Raw genomic sequence first — 22,717 nt, 5'->3', positions numbered from 1 at the left:
CCAACATAAAGGATGTTAGTAGTTTCGAAAAATAAAGATGTAATGCTAAAATATTATTTTAAGATCAAATTTCCTAATGCTTATGTACCATATAATGTAACTATAAGTGCCTACCATAGTAATGATATTTGCCACAAAAAGACAATTAGCAAATTTATATTGTAAACATTAGCACTTTCCACTTAAATCATTTTTATTCATAATGACTGCATAAACTTTCCTCATAATCAAATCTCATTTGATTTTAATATATTAAGATGTTGATGTCCATTAAAATTGCAGCCACGTGAGCCAACAACAAAGCAAAACTATTGTTTATATTATGCAGCAGTCTAGAACTTAGCAAATGCCAAGTTCATTGGGGACATAAATTATTTTTTCCTATTTCTATTTTTTTTATTTCCTTTTTTTCAGATCTAAAGCAATGTCCATTTTCTGACTTAAATGAGAAGACTGGCCTCAGGCAGTCCTAAACTACTGATTCTTTGGAAAGGAGCATTTAATGAGCACAGAGTAAAAGCATCTCACAGTGATTCACCAGACTGTACAGCAGCATGTACAGAGCAAGACTCTACAGCTATTTCACTGTACTAATGATCCAATTCCTGAGGCATACTGGAGAGAAAAGGAAGCAATAAGTGCACAGAATCAGTTCACCACTGGGTGACTTTCACTTATCTGGGAAAAATGATCAAGCATAATATCATAGTGAGTTAGTTAGGTTGAAAGACCATCAATCCGTTAATGTAAATGTATGGCTTTCAATCATAAGCAATTTAGTTTGTCTTCTTGACTCAAGGTGGTATTTTTAAAATTCTCCCTGAAGAAAATAAAGTAGCTTAAACAGAAGAAAGGAGAAAATTTAAACAAGGGGAAATGTCATGTTTCTAGATAACTTTTTAGCAGAATTCCATAGTAGTTGAGAGTTAAGTGGGATAATATATCCAAACTTGCAGTCTTAGAGAGTGTCATAGAAGTGTTAGGCATTATGTGATTAGACTAAGGAGATGATAAATGGTTAATTGTACCTTGGAGGAATTTCTTATTCTTTTTATGTTTATGCCAATACTGGGTAAGCATACACACCTAGATACATTCTGGATTCTGAGTGTTTTTTTTTTTCAGTTGAGCCTTTTCTTGATCGCTTTCATCTGTATGCTATAGGCAGGAGCCTGAGCATATGTGCAGGTTTGTAGTGGACTATGAAGCTCGAAAATATCTACCTCCCTGCAGATATCTCTCCCAATGCCTTTTCTAAAAGTTTCATCTAAACATGAATTCTAGCATCATGTCTTCAGCAAGTTCTACTTAAATGAATGTGAAATACAAATTTCTCTTGGATATGCCTGATTGTGACTGAAAATGTGTAACATTTACATAAACATCATAAATCTGAAGTCTCTAGTTCCTACTGCACTGCCTTGCTTAGCAGGCAGTCTAGACTTGTCCTAGGATACATCTTCCTAATTAATCCCTCTAGGGACCCACAAAGGGTGAAAAGCTCAAGCATGGACCAGGGATGCTGCTCATAGGTCTATAGGCTTCCCATCTGTTGTCTACTCCTCTGGCCATTCTTCTTGTCTACTGACCAACTGATACTATCCTATTTACCATTTGTAGCCCATGGAATTTCTAGACCATTGGGCTGTAGGTCCATGTGGAAGGCTGCCTGTGGTTCTGCAGACACCAGCCAAGACAGGGGTGTTTGAATGTAAAGGGATAGAAGGAGGGGCATGGGTATGGGAAGAACATAATGGAAAAGGTCACATGCAGCCACAACCTATTCATTGAACTACTCACTACTCCCCTAAAACCCAGGGTACTCAGCTGACCCTGCTTTTCCAGGACTCTTCTCGCTGCTGATTTTACCTCAGGTGACCTATTATTTATAGCTTCAGTTTGACTCCCTTGGAGACCCATAGTTCACAAGAAAACTCAGAATTCAGTTATAGAAACTTTTTCATGATGCTTCACTTCTCCATGCAAATCCAGAGACACATCTGGCAGCTGTTTCAGTGCCTCTGAAAATTTCATGACATTTAAGAAGCTCGCTAGGGCAATTCTCATGAGTCCTCACAAGCCTGGTCCCCTTGGGCATTTGGGCATGTCTCTTGGCATTGCTGGGAACCTCTGTACCTCTAGAGCATCAGGATTTCCCATCAGGCATTCATTGGTTACTTTTGATTGTTTTATTTCCTCAAACTGGGAATGCCTGACATTTAGAGGGCTTAAATTATAAATTTATCATGTTATTTGTAACTCCTAAATCTGAGCATTAACTGAAGCTACAGATATATAATAAAAAGTCTTCCTCTCAAGACAAGCATTGAATTTCATATGGAAAAGACACATATATTTCCTTTTAAGACAGGAAGGAGATAACAAATGAGTATTTCCTAAATCCCTTTGATGTGCTAAACTCTACCCAAGGTGCTTTTGTAAGATAATTGCCTTACCTTTTAGGATTGAAAAATGTTTTGAAATGGCATGCTTATACTTCAGAAACAACAAAAATATGCCTTAACTCATGTAGTACAATAAAAACAAACAAACAAAAAAACATTTGGGCTCTAGGATTTGACTACCTGAGTTCGAATCCCATCTTCTCCCATTTAAAAAGCTAATGTATAAGACCCTGCAGCATGGAACCTGGAACACTGAATATATTCTATATTCAATACTAGTAGTTGTAGGAGTTGTATTAACATGTGAAAACTTTCATTGGTCCTGTATTTCCTATAGCTGCAATATAAGACCAATGAAAAGAAAATATAAAAAGAAAAATGGTGCACATTGACTATTGACCTATTAAAAAAAATCACTCTAAAACCTTCGTTTGTGAAGAGTATATGCTATGAAGATCAAATAAGCATGTCCCAATTTTTAAAATACTAGTAAAACCTTTGCCTTATAAATTTTTAAATGCTCATAATTAGCAAGTTCATGTTGAAGAAACTAAATGCTGCTTTCAAAACAAGTATATAAGAGAAAAAAAACCTCTAACCACCAGAGGCACTGCCACCACGGGCAACCTTTCTTCTGACAAAGTATCTGTCAGTCTCAGGGATTGGGTAGGACATGCGGTATCATCACTTCTGCTACCGTACTCTACAGACTATATGAATCCACAACATCCAACAAAGGCCAAAACATTCCACTTCTAATGCTGACTTTCAGTCTTAGAGAAATATGTATTAGACAGGGAAAGTTTGATATCCTACAATGAGTTTATGTGAAGGGGGCCCTGATTAACAGAGGCTTTGCTTATACTAATGTTTTGTTTTGTTCCTTTGAGTGGAGACTCGAAGAAGTTTTTCTACCCTGATGGAGAAATTCAGTTCAGATTAAGTGACAGGTGTACCTTTTTTTTGTAAAGTTTGATGAAAAGCTTTGTTCTGGAAAGGAGTGCCAGCATGAAATGTGTCCCTGACTATAGGTACATTCTGAAGCAGATCAATTTTAGAAAAAAGCTGAAGATCTGGACAGTGATTCTTCATGCCTGTGCACAATTTGCATACTCCAATTTGAAAATCCTGTCCACATATCTTTGATGTGTGTGTGGTGGGGGAGGGTATGCACTTTATGAAATCAAACAGAGTTCTCACACATGCAATTAGGGAATCAGGTGTCCTGTCTCCCCTTGGGTTAAGTTTTGCTGAGTCTGCAGCGAATTCCCAGTGGGTGCAGGATCAATTCCTGCCAGTCCAGGCCTGTCTTGTGCCTCTGGTACCCAATACCTCACCCTGCAACATCAGCTCTCACTGCTGGCAGTGCCCCTCAGGTCCTCCCTCCACCAGCCCTTCATGTCTTGAAGTTTGCACTTGGGAACTATGTTTCTAATCTGAGCTTCAATCTCCAATTTTCTCTTTCTTCTCCACCCTCAGCTAAACTGGGTAGTTGCTGCTTCCTATTCCAGGAGAGATCTCTTCTCAGAAAGGATATGCTACACTGATCTACTTCAGATAAGAATAGCTGTTAATTATATGGCCCTTCCTTAATTTTCATTTTTCAAAGAATCATTAGAAAGCAGAGCCTTAGCCCAGTGCCATTAATTTCAAATGGTGGATGAAGGAGCAAGAACAAGATGGAATAGCAGTGTTGAAAGGGTCTACCAAGTGCCCCTCAAATCCCAAAACACAGGCAAGGGAGACCAGGACAGGGATCTCTTCAAGTGGCCAGCTACAGACCTCTTTCCCCATTGATACGGTTTGGCTGTGTCCTCACCCAAGCCTCATCTTGAATTGTAGTTCTCACAATCCCCACCTGTTGTGGGAGGGACCAGGTGGAGATAATTGAATCATGGGGCGGCTTCCTCTATCCTGTTCTCGTGGTAGTGAGTTAGTTCTCACGAGATCTGATGGTTTTATAAGGGACTTCCCTCCCCCTTCTCTGGGCACTCATTCTCTCGCCTGCTGCCATGTGAAAAAGGTTATGTTTGCTTCCCCTTCTGCCGATTGTAAGTTTTCTGAGGCCTTTCCAGCCACGCGGAACTGTGAGTCAATTACACCTCTTTTTCTTTATAAGTTACCCAGTCTCTGGTATGTCTTTATTAACAGCGTGAGAATGGACTAATACACCCACTTTCCTCTTCCCCTAATATATAAGCATTTATGTCTCTGTAGTATCATTACTATGGTGAGATTTTAATATTTATGTGTTCTAATGTTCATTTTGCTGTGTTTTAGTATAATTCCTAATCTGCTATGAGAATTATTCTTAAAACAGACACTTTTTTTTTCCTTTGTCTTAAAATTGGAGCCCAGTTTTTAAGTTGTCTGGAGAACTCTGCTATGAAAACAATGGAGAAAGTTTCTAATCTTTATTTGAAAACAATTATATTTTAGCTGTTTGTATAACAATGAACGATGTATAGAATTAGTTTCTAAATGTACTACTTCATTATTCAGTGAGTGCAAACAGAACTGAACTCCTGTGATTTCTGCAGTCTTAGCTTTCTAGCCATATGAGCATTTTTCTGCCTTTTCCCAGAGGGTGTAGTTTGATAGTCCTCTCTTAATGGCTGTATAACATTTAACATATAGTAGCATTCACTCCTGTCAACCTCTCCTCCCAGTATCCTTTGACTCAATATTTCAGAAACTGGGGGACATCTGATTGCTATACCTCAGCTGGCACACATTTCACTTTTTCCAGCAGAGTCTGAGGCCCAAGGTCTTAATGCTCATTCTTTCTTCATGACTTATGTCTAGTCACATTGTCCCAAGGTACCGTTTTAATTGTATTATGTTCCACTCTGTAATAGATATTTATCAAATGAAAAGTAACTCTATTAAAGCTGGGTAAAAATCAGGAAACATGAACCCCTTTCATTGCAATTTTACCACCAGCAAATAGCAGACAATGGATTTTTCCTGAAACGGTTGCCAATTCTGTAACTCCCAAATAGAGGTTTACACTGTTCAGCTCAACTTTCAATGGATAAACAGGGAGAAGTAAGGGATATCCAGAGTATTTATGCTGGGCTGACAGTGGAAGGAGGAGCCACTTTTCCTAATAGAATATTTTGGGAAATGTGAAAAAACATGTGAGGAAACTTTACAAGGTGATTAAAATCATCCCTTACTCTAATGGGATTCAGGTTCTTCTCTTAAATAGAAGTGATCAGAGCTAGCACTATAAAAACAGAACAATTACTTTGCTATTGGTTTCTTTATTTTTATTATAGATGTATTGGACACATCACTGGTCAAATATGTGGAGAGTTTAAATAATATTAAAGAATGTCACAACACTTCCTGGTAGAATTATATTTTCACATCTTAGTAGCCAGTGTGTAGACTGGATCTTAGAAAAACCAGTCCTGGAAGGACGTGTTAAAATTTTATTTTAGTTTTCTTTAAGGCTAGTCAATTGAAGGAGTAGGAGTGGAGAAGGAACAAAGAAATCCGCAACTGGTTGTGATCAATTAGTTGTAAACACCACTACACTGGGACCAGCCTTGGAAGTGTTCTTTTAATAAGTTTATCCAAGTGTTTTTTGGGTCCATGTTTATAATTTTGGCAAATTTAATTATTGTCGTCTCATAGAAACTGATTTTTTTTTTAAAACAACTTTTTGTAACAAAATGGCTGGTTTAAGGATAAATATTTTTGTCAAATTGGTTATTTGGTATCAGGATACAAAACAAAACAATGTGTGTACATACAAATATATACATACATATGCATATATTGTTGGAACATAACTAAGGCACAGAAACTGAATTCTATAAAACTGGCTTTGTATATAGCTTATGTTGTATTTTGGGAGGTTATCCTAACTAACATTGGTTGTCATATTTTGGGAAGGCTGTAATGTTTGTCAGTGGGGTTTAGTGTTATTACTGTTGACACTTTTAACTGGAGATTAGTATTCTGGTTATCTCTTGTTGCTATTACCAATAGAATGATAGAACAACTAAATAATAGATTTAATATTAGCCCCCTTACATCCCAGAGTAGAATTTCTGGAAATCCCTGCTTCTGTAAGTTCCCAAAGTGTCTTTTATACTATTTATGGAAAAACGTATTTCTTTAGAAAAAAAATCAGGACCATGCAAAATCTGTCTAACTGAATTGTGGCTTCTTTTTTACTGAAATATATTTCTAATCTAGTTGTAGATATGCAAAAACCACCTACATTTTCTGATGAGAAGACTGAGGCTCATTGGGGTGAGCTAACACAGACGAGAAGAGAGAAGTTGGGAGGTCATTTAAATTAGAATCTAGGTCCTTCCTTTATTTCTTAGTTCTTTCCTCTTAATAAAAAGCATGTTTCTTTCCTTTCTCAATACTAAATAGGCACCTTTCCCAAAAGAACTTTTATTGCTACAATTATGTATTTTTAATTCTCCTGAGAGGCATTAACAAATCAAATAAATGGGAGCCTAATCATTTCTCATGCATAAATTCTCAAGGGAAGCCCTTGACGCTATCCATTTATCTCTCCTTTCTAGAGAAGAAGGTGTTAACATTCCTAACAAAACAATGATTGTCTTTTCAAAAAATGATTACACAGTAAAAGCCTTTTTTTGACTGTTCACTTTTTCAAGTCTCTTTAGAGACCACTGTTTTATTCTTTCCTTTCACAAGTTATTGACATTGACTTAAGTACTTGCAATGCAAGGATTTATTCTGAGAGAGTGTATACAAGGCCATTCTACCTTATGCGTTCAGGAATAACCAACACTGAATTTGAAATAATGAATCGTAATGTACTCTAACTAAACATTGTAATTTCATTCATTTCTCTTTCCTTTGTTAAAGATCTCTTCAGAGGCTACCAAGGTCATACCCAGAATGAAATTTCAATTTCAACTGTGCAATTTTATGACCATCAAATCTCACTGGTTATTTTCATGTAAATGTTGTTTTTATGATAAAAGTTCTTTTATTTTAAATGTAGATTAGTATCTTTGACAAGCTACTTACTAAACATTCTGTAAGAGACACTCTATCCCTCACAGGTAGGGAAAACTGTCACTGAACTCTCAATGAAGACAAGAAATCCTACCATGTATTTCATATCAACTTTCTTTACAATAACTCTTTCAATTCCTCTCCATTCTCCTGAAGCCTTTCATCTTTCCTCCCTAGTCCTCACTCTCTTATGAGATGACTTCATCTCCTTCTACACAGAAAATATAGACACCATCAAAAGACAATTTTCTCAACTTCCAACACCAAACCCATTAACATCCCTAATCTCCCTCCCCTCTACCTATAATGAAATAAATACCTTCCTCAAATGCAAGGCTCATTCCTCTGCCTGTACTCTGGGTCCTCTCTCCTCCTATCTTCTGGGGGAGTTCAGTCTACTAATTATTCCAGCTGCCTTCTCTTATGTCTGATCACTCCTTTTAGCTGGCTCCTTCTTGAGGATTAAATGTGCCAAAATCTCTACTTTCTTAAAAAGAAACCAAAAAACACATCCCTCAACCCTATCTTTCCTTCCTGGTAACACATAGTCACTCTCTTATTACACCCAAACTTGATTTTTCCACTTATTTTGTTTCTACTTTATCTCCTACTCAGTCCTCATTTCAATTAAATTTAGCTTTCTGTCCCTTCCCAACACACTGAAACTACTTTTTATAAATTCATCAATGATATTTCTTATGAAAAAGACTTAAATTTAGTGATGAGAAAAGATGTTTGATATAGTTACGCTTGAAAAAAGTAGCTTACAAAATACAGTATAACCTATTGACTTTTTTGGTGTATAGTTCTATGAATTTTCACACATGTATAGATTCATGTCATCACAACCACAATCTGGATACAGAATAGTTCGCTCACCACAAAAAAACTTCCTACTATCTTTTTGTCTCCAACTCCTACACCCAAATAACCACTGATCTGTATTTCATAACTGTATTTTTTTGTCTTTTGAGAATGTCATGTAATGGAAAAATACAGTGACTTTTTGAGACTGGCTTCTTTCGCTCAACTTAATGCCTTTTATATTCAAGTTGTGTAGATCAATAGCTCACTTCTTTTTACTGATGAGTGGTATTACATTGTTTAGATGTATCATAGTTTATCCACCCATTGAAGGACATTTGAGTTGTTTCCATTTGGGGGCAATTATGAATAGACTTGCTAATAAAATTTGTTTACAGACATTTGTGGGAATATACATTTTTATTTCTCTAGGGTAAGAATGTAGAAGTGAAATTGCTATATCATATGCTAAGTATGTGTTTAACTTTACAAGAAACTGTCAAACCATTTGCCAGAGTGCCTTTGCCATTTTGCATTCTCACCTGCAAGTTCTGAGACTTCCAGTTGCTCCAGATCCTCTCCAGTATTATTAGTACATTTCATTTTAGCAATTCTAATATCGTATCACAATTTTTAATATGCATTTTCCTATTGGCTAATAGAAATGGACATACTTTCATTTGCTAATTTGCCATTCATGTATCCTCTTTAATAAAGTGTTCAAGTCTTTAGCCCATTTTTAAACTGGCTTGTTTTCTAATTGTTGAGTTTTGAGAGTTCTTTATACATTCCAGTTACAAACCTTTTGTTGGATATGTGACTTGTAATTATTTTTCTCTCACTCTATAGCTAGCTTTCTCCCTTTCTTAACAGTATCTTTCACAGAGCAAATTTCTTTTTATTCTGATGCCATCCAGATTATATTTTTCTCTGTGGATTGTGATTTTGATGTCATGTCCAAGGAACCTTTGCCTAACCTTAGGTAATAAAGATTTTATTCTATGTTTTCTTCTAAAAGTTCTATAGTTTGTACATTACACATTTAGATCTGTGAACCTTTTTAGTTAATTTTGTATAAAGTGTGAAGTTTAGGTAAATGTTCATTTTGTTACATATGGATGTCTAATACTTTAAATGTAATTTTGAAAAGGCTGTCCTTTATTGTTCACCTTTATCAAAAATCAAATGGTAATACTTTCTCTGAATTCATTTTTTTAATTTTATTTAGCAGTTATTTTATTTTTGATTTACATTATTTTTAATTGAAAGATCATAATTTTATGTATGGGGTAAAATGTGATGTTTTTATATAGATATACAGGGTAGAATGATTAAATTAAGACAATTAACTATCACCTCACTTGTTTAGCATTTTTGTGGTGAGACATTTCAAATTTATGCTCTTAGATATTTTGAAATACACAATAAATTATTGACTATAGTCACCCTGCTGTGCAATAGGTCTCAAAATTTATTTTTCCTGCCTATCTTAAACTTTATATCCTTTAACCAACAACTCCTCATTCCTTCCCCATTCCCTGTCCCAGCCTTTGGTAACCATCTTTCTACTCTCTACTTTTCTAGATTTCACATATAAGTGAGATCATATGATATTTGTCTTTCTGTGCCCACCTTATTTCACTCAGCATAATGTCCTCTAGGTTTATCCATGTTGCCACAAAGGTTAGGATTTCCTTCTTTTTATAAGACTGAATAGTATTACATTATATGTACATGCTACCTTTTCTCTTTTTCCCATAAGTTATTGGGGGTACAGGGGGTGTTTTGTTACATGGGTAAGTTCTTTAGTGCTGATTTGTGAGATTTTTGGTGCACCCATCACCCAACCAGTATGTACTGCACCCTATTTGTTAGACTTTTATCCCTTGCCCCCCTCCCACTCTTCTCCCTGGTCCCCAAAGTCCATTGTATCATTCTTATGGCTTTGCATCCTCATAGCTTAGCTCCCACATATCAGTGAGAACATACGATGTTTGGTTTTCCATTCCTGAAGTTACTTCACTTAGAATAACAGTCTCCAATACCATCCAGGTTGCTGCGAATGCCATTAATTCATTCCTTCTTATGGCTGAGTAGTATTCCATTGTGTGTATATATAGATATAGCTATACATATATGGAGACATATATATATATATATATTATATATCTCAGTATCTCATATAGACATAGATCTCAGTCTCTTTACCCACTCGTTGATTGACGGGCATTTGGGTTGGTTCCACGATTTTGCAATTGCGAATTGTGCTGCTATAAACGTGTGTTTGCAAGTATCTTTTTCATATAACGACTTCTTTTCCTCTGAGTGGATACTCAGTAGTGGGATTGCTGAATCAAACAGTAGTTCTACTTTTAGTTCTTTAAGGATCTCCACACTGTTTTCCATAGTGGCTGTACTAGTTTACATTCCCACCAGCAGTGTTAAAGTGTTCCCTGATCACTGCATCCATGCCAACATCTACTGTTTTCTGATTTTTTGATGATGGCCATTCTTGCACGAGTAAGGTGGTATTGCATTGTGGTTTTGATTTACATTTCCCTGATCATTAGTGATGTCGAGCATTTTTTCATATATTGGTTGGCCATTTGTATACCTTCTTTTGAGAATTGTCTATTCATGTCCTTAGCCCACTTTTTTATGGGGTTGTTTGTTTTGTTCTTGCTGATTTGTTTGAGTTTGTATAGATTCTGAATATTAGTCCTTTGTCAGATGTGTTATGGGAAATGGTATAGAGGTTCCTTTAAAAACTAAAAATAGAATAGATTGTGAAGATTTTCTCCCACTCTGTGGGTTATCTGTTTACTCTGCTATTCTTTTGCCATGCAAAAGCTTAATTAAATTAATTAATAATTAAATGAATGATTAAGTCCCAACTATTTATCTTTGTTTTTATTACATTTGCTTTTGGGTTATTGGCCATGAAATCCTCGCCTAAGACAATATCTAGAAAGGTTTTTCCAATATTCTAGGATTTTTAGAGTTTTAGGTCTCAGATCTAAGTCCTTAATCCATCTTGAGTTGATTTTTGTATAAAGTGAGAGATGAGGATCCAGTTTCATTCTTCTACATGTGGCTAGCCAATGATCCCAGCACCACTTTTTGCAAAGGATATCCTTTCCCCACTTTATATTTTTGTTTGCTTTATCAAAGATCATTTGGCTGTAAGTAGTTGGGTTTATTTCCAGGTTCCGTATTCTGTTCCATTGGTCTATGTGCCTATTTTTATAGCAGTACCATGCTCTTTTACCCATTCGTCTATTGATGGACAGTTAGGTTATTTTCGTATCTTGGCTATTGTGAATAATGCTTCAGTGAACGTGGGAGTGAAGGCATCTCTTTGACCATTCATTTTAATCTAGGGGAGATAGACACCCAGAATTGGGATTGCTGGAACATATGGTAGTTCTATTTTTAGTTTTTTGAGGAACTGCCATACCATTTCCCATAATGACTGTACAGGTTGAGGATCCCTAATTCAAAAATTCAAAACCCTAAATCCTCCAAAATAGAAAACTTTTTGCATACCAACATGATGCTCAAAGGAAATGCTTGTTGGAGTATTTTGAATTTTGGGCCTTTTAATCAGGGATGCTCAATTAGTATATATTCTGCAAATATTCTGAAATCCAAAAAAATCCAAAATTCAAAACATATCTGGTCCCAAGCATTTTGGAAAAGAAACCACCTGTACTCATTTACATTCCCACAACAATGTGCAAGAGTTCCCCTTTCTTCCCATCCTGGCCAACACTTAACTTTCATCTTTTTTGATAAACCCATTCTAACAGGTATGTGGTGTTACTTCATTGTGGCTTTAATTTGCATTTTCCTAATGGTTAGTGATGCTGAGCATATTTTCATTTACCTGTTGGAAATTTGTAAGTCGTCTTTTCAGAAATATCTGTTTAAATCTTTTGCCCATCTTTTAACTAGGTTAATTTTTTTGGTATTACATTGTTTGAGTTCCTTATGTATTTTTGATATTAACTCCTTATCAGATGTGTGGTTTGCAAATATTTTCTCCCATTCTGTGGGTTATCACTTGACTTTGTTAATTGTTTACTTTGCTGTGCAGAAGCTTTTTAGTTTGATGCAATCCCATTTGTCTATTTTTGCTTCAGTTGCCTGTGCTTTGGGGGTCATATTTTAAAAAAATCATTGCCCAGACTAATGTTGTGGAGGTTTTTGCCTATCCTTTCTTCTAGTAGTTTTATTGTTTTGGATTTTATATGGAAATCTTTAATTCATTTTTGTATATGGTGTGATGTATGAATCCAATTTCATGCTTCTGCATGAAATCTCTATTTTGCACCATTGATCTGTTTGTCTATTTCTTTGCCAACACTACACTACCTCAATGACTATAGCTTTATAGTAAGTTTTAGAATTGAGCAGTATTTTTTAACTTTATTATTTTTTCAAAATTGTTTTAGCTTTCTATTTATTTTGCCTTTCTATGTAAATTTTAGAATCAGCATATCTGTATCTACAAAAAATTCTAATGATATTTTATTGTAATTGGAGATGATTGACATCTTCATTATGTAGAGTCTTCTAATTCATGAACATAGTATATTTGTTGTTTATTTAGGTCATCTCTGAGTTCTTTGTTCAACATTTTATAGTTTTCAGTATATATATGTATCTTGCACATGTTCTGTTAGATTTATACCTAAGTATTTTATTTTTGGGTCAGTTTTTGTTTTTTTTTTTACTTTTAGTTTTCAATTATACATTGCTAACTTATACAAATGCCATTTAGTTTTGTAGGTTGCCTTTATATTTTGTGACCTTGCTAAACTGACCTGTCAGTTCTAGGAAGATTTTGGTAAATTCCTTGGGATTTTTTATATAGACAATCATGTCATCTGCAAATAGAACAGTTTTATGTCTTTTGCTCCTTTTCTTTGTCTCATTGCACTGACTAGGACTCTTAATACAGTGTTATATAGGAATGGTATGGGTGCCTTGTCCTTGTCTTAGAAGGGGAAGATTCAGTTTTTCACTATTAAGCATAATGTGTACTGTGGGGTTTGGTGTAGGTACCTTTTATCAGGTTGAGAACTTTCTCTTCTATTTCTAGGTTACTTAATTTTTTCTTACTATGAATAGACATGAATTTGTCAAATAGTTTTTTCCACCAATTAGTATGACTATTATTTTTCCTCTTTAGACTCTCAGTAGAGTGGGTTATGTAGATTGTTTTTCAAATATTGAAGCAGCCCTGCATTCCCAGGAAAATCAGCCCCATTTGGTAGTGGCATATGTCTTTTTCTGTATTTCTGCATTCAATTTGTTAATATTTTGTCGAGGACTTTTACATTTGTGTTCATGAGCAATATTGGTCTATAGTGTTTTTTTTTTAGGATTGTCTCTATCTGCTTTTGTTGTCAGGGTAATTTTGGCTTCATCAAATGATTTTGGTGAATGTTCCCCCTTCTATTTTCTGGGAGAAATTATATAGATTTGATGTTATTTTTTCTTTAAATGTTTGGTAGACATTTTCAATTATGCCATTTGGTCCTGAAGATTTTTATTCAGAAAAGGTTTAAGTAGAAATTTCATTTCTTTTATAATTTTAGCACAATTCAGATTATTTATTTCATCTTTGGTGAGTTTCAATAGTTTGTGGTTTTCAAGGATTTGATCGTTTTATCTAAATTGTTGAATTTATTTGTAGAGGATTGTTATTTTCCTCTTTATACATTTTTACACTTGCTGAGTCTGTAATGATATCCCTCCTTTCATTTCTGATATTAGAAATTTGTGTTTCTTTCTTTCTCTGTCAGTCTTGCTAGAGTTTTATCAGCTTTACTAATCTTTTCAAATAACTAGTTTTTGTTTCACTCGTTTTTCTCTCTTTGTATTTTCAATGTAATGACTTCTACTTTTAACAGTTTAATTTCTTTACATTTATTTTACTCTTTTTTCTTGTTTCTTAAAGTGGAAGCTTATATTTTTGATTTGAGACCTTTGATTTGAGATCATTTAATGGTATAATTTTTTCTCTAAGCACTGTTTCAACTGCATCTCACAAATCATGTTATATATATGTATATACATATATATGTGTGTATATATATATTTATAGGTTAAGGATTTTTAAAATATATATTTATTGAATATGTAATATGTAATATGTAAAAATAATTATATAAAGAGTATCAAGGAGTTAAAAAAAGACTAAATGATGATGAAAAGAAAAACATAAACTGTAGAAAAACAATATAAATAAGAGAACAACTAAAATAAAATGAGGTGTCTTTTTAAAAGTGCATATATTGACTAGATAATGCATTGGGTTCACATTTATAGAAGTATCACTTTGAATTAGAAATTTGAAGACAAGCAAAAACTTCATAATCTCTATACTCATTTACTAGGCTGGCTTTTTTTTTTAAGGTTTCTCTAATTGCTTTAATTCAGGTTATCTACATAGGTTTCTACATATGGATTCTCTTTTATTATTATTATTATTTAAGTTTTAGGATACATGTGCACAACGTGCAGGTTTGTTACATATGTATACATGTGCCATGTTGGTGTGCTGCACCCATTAACTCGTCATTTAGCATTAGGTATATCTCCTAATGTTATACCTTCCCCCTTCCCCCACCCCACAACAGTCTCCGGTGTGTGATGTTCCCCTTCCTGTGTCCATGTGTTCTCATTGTTCAATTCCCACCTATGAGTGAGAACATGTGGTGTTTGGTTTTTTGTCCTTGTGATAGTTTGCTGAGAATGATTTCCAGCTTCATCCATGTCCCTACAAAGGACATGAACTCATCATTTTTTATGGCTGCATAGTATTCCATGGTGTATATGTGCCACATTTTCTTAATCCAGTCTATCATTGTTGGACATCTGGGTTGCTTCCAAGTCTTTGCTATTGTGAATAGTGCCGCAACAAACATATGTGTGCATGTGTCTTTATAGCAGCATGATTTATAATCCTTTGGGTATATACCCAGTAATGGGACGGCTGGGTCAAATGATATTTCTAGTTCTAGATCCCTGAGGAATCGCCACACCGACTTCCACAATGGTTGAACTAATTTACAGTCCCACCAACAGTGTAAAAGTGTTCCCATTTCTCCACATCCTCTCCAGCACCTGTTGTTTCCTGACTTTTTAATGATCGCCATTCTAACTGGTGTGAGATGGTATCTCATTGTGGTTTTGATTTGCATTTCTCTGATGGCCAGTGACGGTGAGCATTTTTTCATGTGTTTTTTGGCTGCATAAATGTCTTCTTTTGAGAAGTGTCTGTTCATATCCTTTGCCCTCTTTTTGATGGGGTTGTTTGTTTTTTTTCTTGTAAATTTGTTTGAGTTCATTGTAGATTCTGGATATTAGCCCTTTGTCAGATGAGTAGGTTGCAAAAATTTTCTCCCATTTTGTAGGTTGCCTGTTCACTCTGATGGTGGTTTCTTTTGCTGTGCAGAAGCTCTTTAGTATAATTAGATCCCATTTGTCAATTTTGTCTTTTGTTGCCATTGCTTTTGGTGTTTTAGACATGAAGTCCTCCCGCATTGCCAAGTCAATCCTAAGCTAAAAGAACAAAGCTGGAGGCATCACGCTACCTGACTTCAAACTATACTACAAGGCTACAGTAACCAAATCAGCATGGTACTGGTACGAAAACAGAGATATAGACCAGTGGAACAGAACAGAGCCCTCAGAAATAATGCTGCATATCTACAACTATCTGATCTTTGACAAACCTGACAAAAACAAGCAATGGGGAAAGGATTCCCTATTTAATAAATGGTACTGGGAAAACTGGCTAGCCATATGTAGAAAGCTGAAACTGGATCCCTTCCTTACACCTTATACAAAAATTAATTCAAGATGGATTAAAGACTTACATGTTAGACCTAAAACCGTAAAAACCCTAGAAGAAAACCTAGGCAATACCATTCAGGATATGTTATATTTTTATTTTAGTTCAGTTCAAAATATGTTCTAATTTGTCTTGTGACTTTCTCTTTGGCCCATGGATATTTAGAAATGTGTTTTTTTAATTTCCAAATTTTGGAAATATTCTTCTTTTCTTTCTGTTACTGATTCCTAGTTTAATTCCTTCATGGCCGAAGAGTATACTTTGTATAATTTCAGTTTTCAACATGTGTTATTTTATGGCCCAGTATATGATCTGTCTAGATGAATACCCCATAAGAACGTGAAAAGATTGTGTATTCTGGTGTTTTGGGTTGTGTGTTCTGTAAACACCTATTAAATCCAGTTGGTTGATGGTGATGTTCTTTTACAACCTTGCCTTTGCTTCTTTTCTTTCTCCTCAATCTACTTACTATTGAGAGGGAACAGTTAAAATCTTCAATGATAATTGTGAATTTTCCCATTTCTCCTTTCATTTTTGTCAGCTTTGCTCCATGAATTTTAAGCCCATTTTTGATGCATATATATTTAGGAATATTATGTATTCTTATGTACATTGCATCATATGTCCATCATTATGTAATGTCCCTCTTTATCCTTGGGAATTTCTTTGTGCTGAATTGATATTAATATAGTCACTCCAGCTTTCTTTTGATTAGGTTTTCATGATATGTTGCTTTTCACTCTTTCACTTCAAATGTGTCCATATCATTATATTTGAAGTGAGTTTCTTGCGCTTCTACACCTGCATCTGAGTCCAGGGTCAGGTATTGATAGGAGAGAGAGGGAAAAGAGCTATGATTGTTGGCTGCTTTAGAATTACGGCTTCACTAATAGATAACTTGGCTTCTCAATCTTCACTTTTCCAAATTTTTACTTGAGTATATTCATAAAGCTGAAGTGAAGGAGGAAATAGGTAGCATTTGAGGATAGAAAATACAAAACTAATTCCAGACATTAGATCAGTGGTCCTCAAACATCAGAGTTTGAACATAAGAATTCTATTATAAATCCAGATTCCTAGGCTACATCTATAGAGATTATGCTTTGGTAATTCTAGTCTGGGGTCTAAGAAACTGTATCATCATGTCCCAGGTAGCTCTGATACAGAGAACCTAAGGACAGCACTATGAAATTTTTTTTCTTACCTAATGATTGTGGTAGGACACCTAATATTACACTGCTGTCTTAGAACTCATTACTCAGGAACAAGGCAGGACTAAGTTCATTCACACAGACAAGTGGATAAGGTTGGAAAATTTTCATTGTGTTTCAATTGTGCTTCAACTTAGATTTTGTCCCTTTTTCGGTAGGCCGATTTTAGCACGCATTTGTTAACTGGACGTTTCTATTTAGATAAAGTGGCTCTGAAAAGACTTGGTGTGATTGATAATATATAAAAAGAAAGATTGACGATATTTGTGTAATTTACTCAGTTTGTCAGTTATTTCTCCTCTTTTAAGATGTCTACTTTCCCCAATCTTCTAAGCTGCTTTTTTCTTTTTATTTACTATTTATAGAGAATCCAGAGTAGAGGAATTGCTAGTTTTTACAGCCTTTGCTTTCCATCAAGCCTTGTGTGACCAACATATATGTCTTGCATCTTCAGCAACTCTGTTTCACCAGTATCCCTTCAACTTTCATGTGGGGTTATAAAGATGGGTTATTTTCTTAGCCCAAGTGCTTTATTCCACGATATAATAGTATGAGAATCATCTTCTGTTACCAGTAGCTTTATCTTTTTGGACCACTTGAATTATATTTTATGTGGATCCTGAAATAGTAATGGAAACTAATCATCATGTCTTCAGTTCCGAGCATGCTAAATTGACCATAACTTTTTTAAAACAATCAAGCCACCCATAGTTTGCCAAAGATGATGATTGGACAATGATGACCCTTAAATAATTGTACATTTTATTTCTCCATATTAAATGAGTTCCTCGGATTTGGAAATGAAACTATCATTAAGAACATATGTAGTATAATGGAATTCAGAACAGGATATCTCAATGTCGTTGTTGTTACCACTGTTTTATCAATGGAAAATGGTGCCAAAATGTTTTAGATGTATATGAACTTTCTGACCACAGGTGTTTATTTAGTATTTTACTAAAAAGTAATTTACTAAATAATATTGTAGTGTCCTAGAAGAGTTTCTACATTTCTGAAAGGAGAGTAATTTTCTTCTTTCCCTCTGAAAAACTATCTGATATCACTACAATGAAGTGATTCCTTTGGAGTTAAGAAATAAAATGATATACTACTTTCATCCTAGTTTACTTTTCTAATACCACTGATGTAGAGATGATTCTGTGCTTTGGGAAAGGTATATTGTATGCATAAATAAACGTGGGTCTCTCACCTAAGAGAAAATAGAGAAATTTACAATGCCCAGTAGCATGAGGACTAGATCTGCCATGATAATTCTATTGAATTTGGGCATGTAAATAGCTGAAATTTGCAAGAAAAACAAAGTGCAGACGCTTGCATGATTTGGGAAGTAAAAGATAAAAATAGTAGGAGATTGGAGAAGAATTCTTGTAAAAAGAGGTAAGTAATTTTCTAAGGACAGCATTTGTTACCACAGGCATTTCCAGTGAAAATCTGGGGTACCATTGCTAGGGACTATGTTATAAAACAGATCTCATGTTTGCTTTTCTAACTGGTATTTGACCTAGTAATATTCTTTTTGATTCATATGTATTATCTGTTTCCTCCTGTGGCCAGTAGCAAACAGGAGAAGCCATTATTCAATGCAATGAATATTTATCTAACAGAAGAAATAAAGATGAGTGTATTTGTTGCTAAATAAATTCAATTGCTCTAACAAAGATACTTAAAATAATAGCAGGTAAAACAATAGAAAATTGTTTTTCTCTCTAAAAATCGGAGTGGGAACTGTGAGGTTGGTATGGTAGTTTCACTTTCATCAGGGATCAGAATATTTTGTCTTAGTGCTCTACCATCTTTGACACATGGTTTCTACCTCATGCTCCTACCAGACTGTCTGCATTTCAGCCAGCACAAAGGAGGAAATGTAGAAAGGAAGGCCATATCACATCTCTGCTAACATCTGTTTACTCACATTCCAATAGGTATAACTTGATCAAATGGCAATGCTTAGTTGCAGGGAAGACTGAGAGAAATGTAGTCTCTATCTAGATGGCCATATTACTTACACAAGTAAGGAGACGATGGATATTGTTCGGACTACTGAAAGTTGCTACCACAATAAGTACACTCAGATTTCTTACCTCAGAGAGCTTAAATACTCTGTAAGCGTGAAGAAAACTGTTCATTGTAATACAAGCAATAAGTATGAAATAAGAATTGTAGGAAATGTTTATATTTAAGGGAAGCTTAAATGTGATAAAAATATTTATAATTTCAGCAGCAGATAGGACATCCAGGAATAGAAGCCCAACTAGGTATTGAAACTATGGGTGTAGATAAAGGAGGAAATTTCTTAGTAAAAGTGGCATCAGAATATCTGAAAAATAGAACTTTTTCAAAGTACACCCACTTTTATCCACCTAAAGTCTTTGAGAGGCCTTCATACCACCAGGTGTATACTATTTGTTGAGGATCATGAAGCAGACAAAGAAATATGGAGACTAACCTAAATCCTTCACAAGTCTTAAAGCCTCTCAAGAAAGGGTAATCCTCTTCATCAGATATATCTACCTCTCTTACTGAATAGGGTCTTTGATATTGTTTCTGCTTCTTCCCTCTTTCAGGGTGCTTTTCGGGAAACAATGATCATTTTTTGGCAATTAATCAGAAGAAGAGTGGGAAGCCGGTGTTCATTTATCAGCATTCACAAGACATTGAGAAGAGCCTGGATATAGCCCCACAAAAAATCTACAGACATAGCTACCATTCCTCTTCCGAAGCTCAAGTAAGCAAACACCACCAGATTGTCAATTCAGCATTTCCTAGACCTGCATATGACCCGTCTCTCAATCTGCTGGCCATGGATGGTCAAGATCTTGAAGTGGAAAATCTCCCAATCCCAGCAGCAAATGTAATTGTGGTGGTAAGTAGTATGTTAAACTGATGCTGAGGCTGATGTTGATTCTTTCCTGTCATTGATGCTTAAAAAAAGAAAAACACTGATTGTGAATAGTTATCAATGAATCCCAACGGTTATGTACCACAGCACTTATTCTATGGTACTTCTAATTTCTTACTTGACTGTTGTCTGTTTTCTTCCTCTTACGAAATCAGAAAACTTGTCTGTATCCTCCGCTCATACAGAATGCATGGTACATGGTAGATGCTTAATAAATATTTGAATAAAAGATTACTTTAGGAAGGCCTTATAATTATAGTTGATTATATCTTATACTGAGCCTCCTACCTTCTGTGAGAATCTGTTTTAAGCAGATAGGTCTTAGTCTCAGCCTGTGTAAATAAATAATACTTATTGAAGATCCTCTGGTCACTTGACTCAAATTACAATAAATAAGACAACTGAAAGGGGAGGTGTAGTAGAGGGAGAGTAGTTTTCTGTCACTGGAGCAAATAAAATGAGTTGGGAGTAATTGATAGATAACATTTTTGATATTACTGAATAATAACCATTCTTTATTAATAAAAGCGATACAATGATCCCATTGCTTATGTTCTTAAAGTTCCCTTGCTTGTATAACCCAGGTCAGAGGTTTCCAAATTGTGGAGGTTATCATAGTTTAAATACACACTGAGGTTGACACCCTATTTGAACTACAGTCACTCTCTGGTTTAACATCATTATAGAAGGATCCACACTGAAACTACAAATCAGTAGTTAAATGGTTGTTATTGCATTTCTGCTCCAAAATATAATCAAATGAGTTGATTTGAGAGGCCAAGATAATTCAATGAAACCATGTTTGCATTTTGGCAACTCCTCTATGCACCAAATGTAATTAAATTTAACAAGCTTCTTTTTTTTCTTTATTTTTTTAACCTACTACATATAGTATACTTTACTTAGTATTGAGAATCAAAGTTCCATTCGTCAATGTTTTCAGCTAGCATACACTCAGTATTTATTATGATCTTGTTTCCCCTTGGGATATCTGGAAACAGAGACAAATGAAATACAGTCTCTTGTTTTTCTTGGAAAATGTCCAGAGGGAAATATCAATAATTCAATAAAAATCATAAGCTAAGAACACAAGATGAACTCTAGTTAAGAGAAAATATGTGGGTCACTTGGCATCCTGAAATACTTGAACAAGTTTTCTGCATTTACATGAGTAGCAGATATTCTGAAGGTGAAAGTCATGTACTCTGTCTATTCAGTGAAGATAAATGATGTTAATGATGTCTCTGTATCTGGAGATGCTCCTGTTAATGCTAGGGCTCATGGGAGATATTTCCTTAGTGACCATCATATACCCATAGTCATCAACTCTTAAAGTCACTGTGAATTACAGTTCCAGAGGCTTGTTCTATCTTGTAATGTCATGTACTGTCTAGTTAATTTAATATTATGGACAATAAAAGGCATCAATGAGGAATTCTGGCAGGTCATTTCACTTTCAGCTTATTTGTGGTTTGGAGATTGATGTAGAAGCTGGGCTTTTTCTTTGGGGTGATGATTACATAGAGGCAATAGGCAATTTTGCTGCATTAGCTTTCCCTAGCCTCTAACCATGCTGTGGCTTTGGTAGCTGGCAACACCAATTGCCAGTCCTAATGTTTCCTGTAATCCACTTAGATTACTTATGTGCATGATGATTTAGCAGCAAAACTGGGGAGGCAGGGTTATTTTTTAAATAAATCAATAATGTTTAGCTTCCTCAAAAAGCAAAGGGGTGATGCAATTAAATGTCAGCTGATTTGAAGATCCATTCCATACAGAAAATGGATGTGTGGATGGGGCATACAGGAAGCAAGGGATATATTCTGGGGCAGCATAATGACTTTAATGGAATAATTGATGTGTGTTTGTGCTTATCACGTGTACACGTGTATAAAACATATATATCAATGCAGACCTTCTTGTTTGAGGGATATTGCAGTGGTACTAAGAATTATTTTGAGACTTAATTTATACTCAAATAGACCATGTTCCTGACTATCAGTATCTTGAACTAGAGAAATTATAGGCATTTTTTTTCCAGCCAGGGTAAAAAGCTACACTCAACCTCTAAACTTTATATGTAACTTCTAAGACTTCCTAGCTCAGAAGGAAGGATCAAGCATTTTTCCTCCAATACCTTTTTCTTTCTTGTTTCAACTATCATTGGCAATGAGTTTTAGAATGCTACCTTTAAAAAGGACATGAAAGTTGTGTCTCTCCTCCCTTCCTGATTCCCAATTGCCACCGCAAAGCATTTCATAAGAGCATTTGTCCACAAATGAATTTTTTTCCTCTTCTTTTTATTAGTAATCAGGAAAACTTATAGTTTATTTGTTACAAAGAGAGTACAGCACAATTAGAATGTTTATCCCAAATAATGCTAACTATGTTCCGGAACTCAATTAAGAAGCTGTTATTAGGATTTTCTGTGCAAGTACAATGTAGAGAAGATATTGAATGCCTCAAGGTCAGTGCTATGGTAAGAGAAAAAAAATACCAC

At 35.0% G+C, this 22,717-nt stretch overlaps 1 protein-coding gene across 1 annotated transcript in view; it reads left to right on the top strand.

The window, feature by feature from the left end:
• PTPRR (protein tyrosine phosphatase receptor type R) overlaps nucleotides 1-22,717 on the top strand; it is a 282,554-nt gene that overhangs the window by 7,647 nt on the left and 252,190 nt on the right. Inside the window, exon 2 of the mRNA XM_004053566.5 lies at nucleotides 19,883-20,181. Coding sequence (XP_004053614.2) covers nucleotides 19,883-20,181 — 299 coding nt within the window. The remainder of the gene's footprint in view (nucleotides 1-19,882; nucleotides 20,182-22,717) is intronic.

Source organism: Gorilla gorilla, chromosome 10 (genome assembly GCF_029281585.2).
Source record: "Gorilla gorilla gorilla isolate KB3781 chromosome 10, NHGRI_mGorGor1-v2.1_pri, whole genome shotgun sequence".
In the NCBI taxonomy this organism is placed as follows: domain Eukaryota; kingdom Metazoa; phylum Chordata; class Mammalia; order Primates; family Hominidae; genus Gorilla; species Gorilla gorilla.
Note: the sequence above shows the minus strand (reverse complement) of the source record. Positions and strands in the feature narration are given on the sequence as shown.